This window comes from Elephantulus edwardii, unplaced genomic scaffold (genome assembly GCF_000299155.1).
Source record: "Elephantulus edwardii isolate Elephantulus edwardi_28Jun2011 unplaced genomic scaffold, EleEdw1.0 scaffold00418, whole genome shotgun sequence".
Classification (NCBI taxonomy): Eukaryota; Metazoa; Chordata; class Mammalia; order Macroscelidea; family Macroscelididae; genus Elephantulus; species Elephantulus edwardii.
The window spans coordinates 802,700-803,447 of record NW_006400168.1 but is presented as its reverse complement, the minus strand read 5'-3'; the positions used below and the strand labels follow the sequence as shown (position 1 = coordinate 803,447).

The window sequence follows — 748 nt, the reverse complement described above, 5'->3', positions numbered from 1 at the left end:
GGAAGGGTCCTGAGACCCCCAGAGAAAAGTGGGTTAAAGGAGGAGTGGAGAATGGTGGGTCTTCCCCAATCTGAAAGGGAAAAGTACTAGTTGTTGTTGAGGGGAAGTTGGTAGCCAGGGTCATTCAGTCTGAGTATGTCTGTCTCTAAAAACTGCCTTTGATATGAAGAAGGAGGGTGTCCACCTGGGGTGCTTGGCGGGGTCTGGAGGGACCAATGAGAGACAGGTTTGCTCTAAAGGGTACAGGGAGAGAGCCAACTGGGTCTACACTCTCTGTCCCTCCTCCCCCAGCTAGAACTTGGGCTTGTCCTGTTTGACGTGCTGGCTGAAGGGGTGGGAGTGGGATACTGACCCGAGAAGCAGTCGTCCTGAGACTCTACAACCTACTGCCCAGTCCTGAATAGGGCGTTGCTCAGCTTAGCTGGGGGACCTCATGAGAGCAGCATGGAGGTAGGAGTGATCTTGGGACCTGTGAGAAGGGGTCTAAAAAGAAAGCCCATAGGGGTGGGGTTAAGAAGTTTACCCGAGGGTCCCTCCTAAGGATCTAAAGGTGAGTGGGACCTCAGCTTCTAGAAATATAAAAGAAAAAAGGGGCTCATTCCAGACTGTGGAAGGGTCTGGCTCTGGGCTGCACCCCCTCTGGCCAGGAAAGCGCCTCCTGCTGGCAGAGCCAAACCCCTGACGGGGAAAGACAGAACCCGGGCTGCCACCTGGAGGGCACGTGCGTCCTGGGCCCCCAGGGAGCGGG

General features: G+C 55.6%; 1 protein-coding gene across 1 annotated transcript in view; it reads left to right on the top strand.

Annotated features, from left to right (window-relative positions):
• Positions 1–328: 328 nt before the first annotated feature.
• The window catches only part of CACNB3 (calcium channel, voltage-dependent, beta 3 subunit), a 14,952-nt gene continuing 14,532 nt past the window's right edge, over positions 329–748 (top strand). The window contains exon 1 of the mRNA XM_006902487.1: positions 329–450. Coding sequence (XP_006902549.1) covers positions 445–450 — 6 coding nt within the window. The 5' untranslated portion in view covers positions 329–444. The remainder of the gene's footprint in view (positions 451–748) is intronic.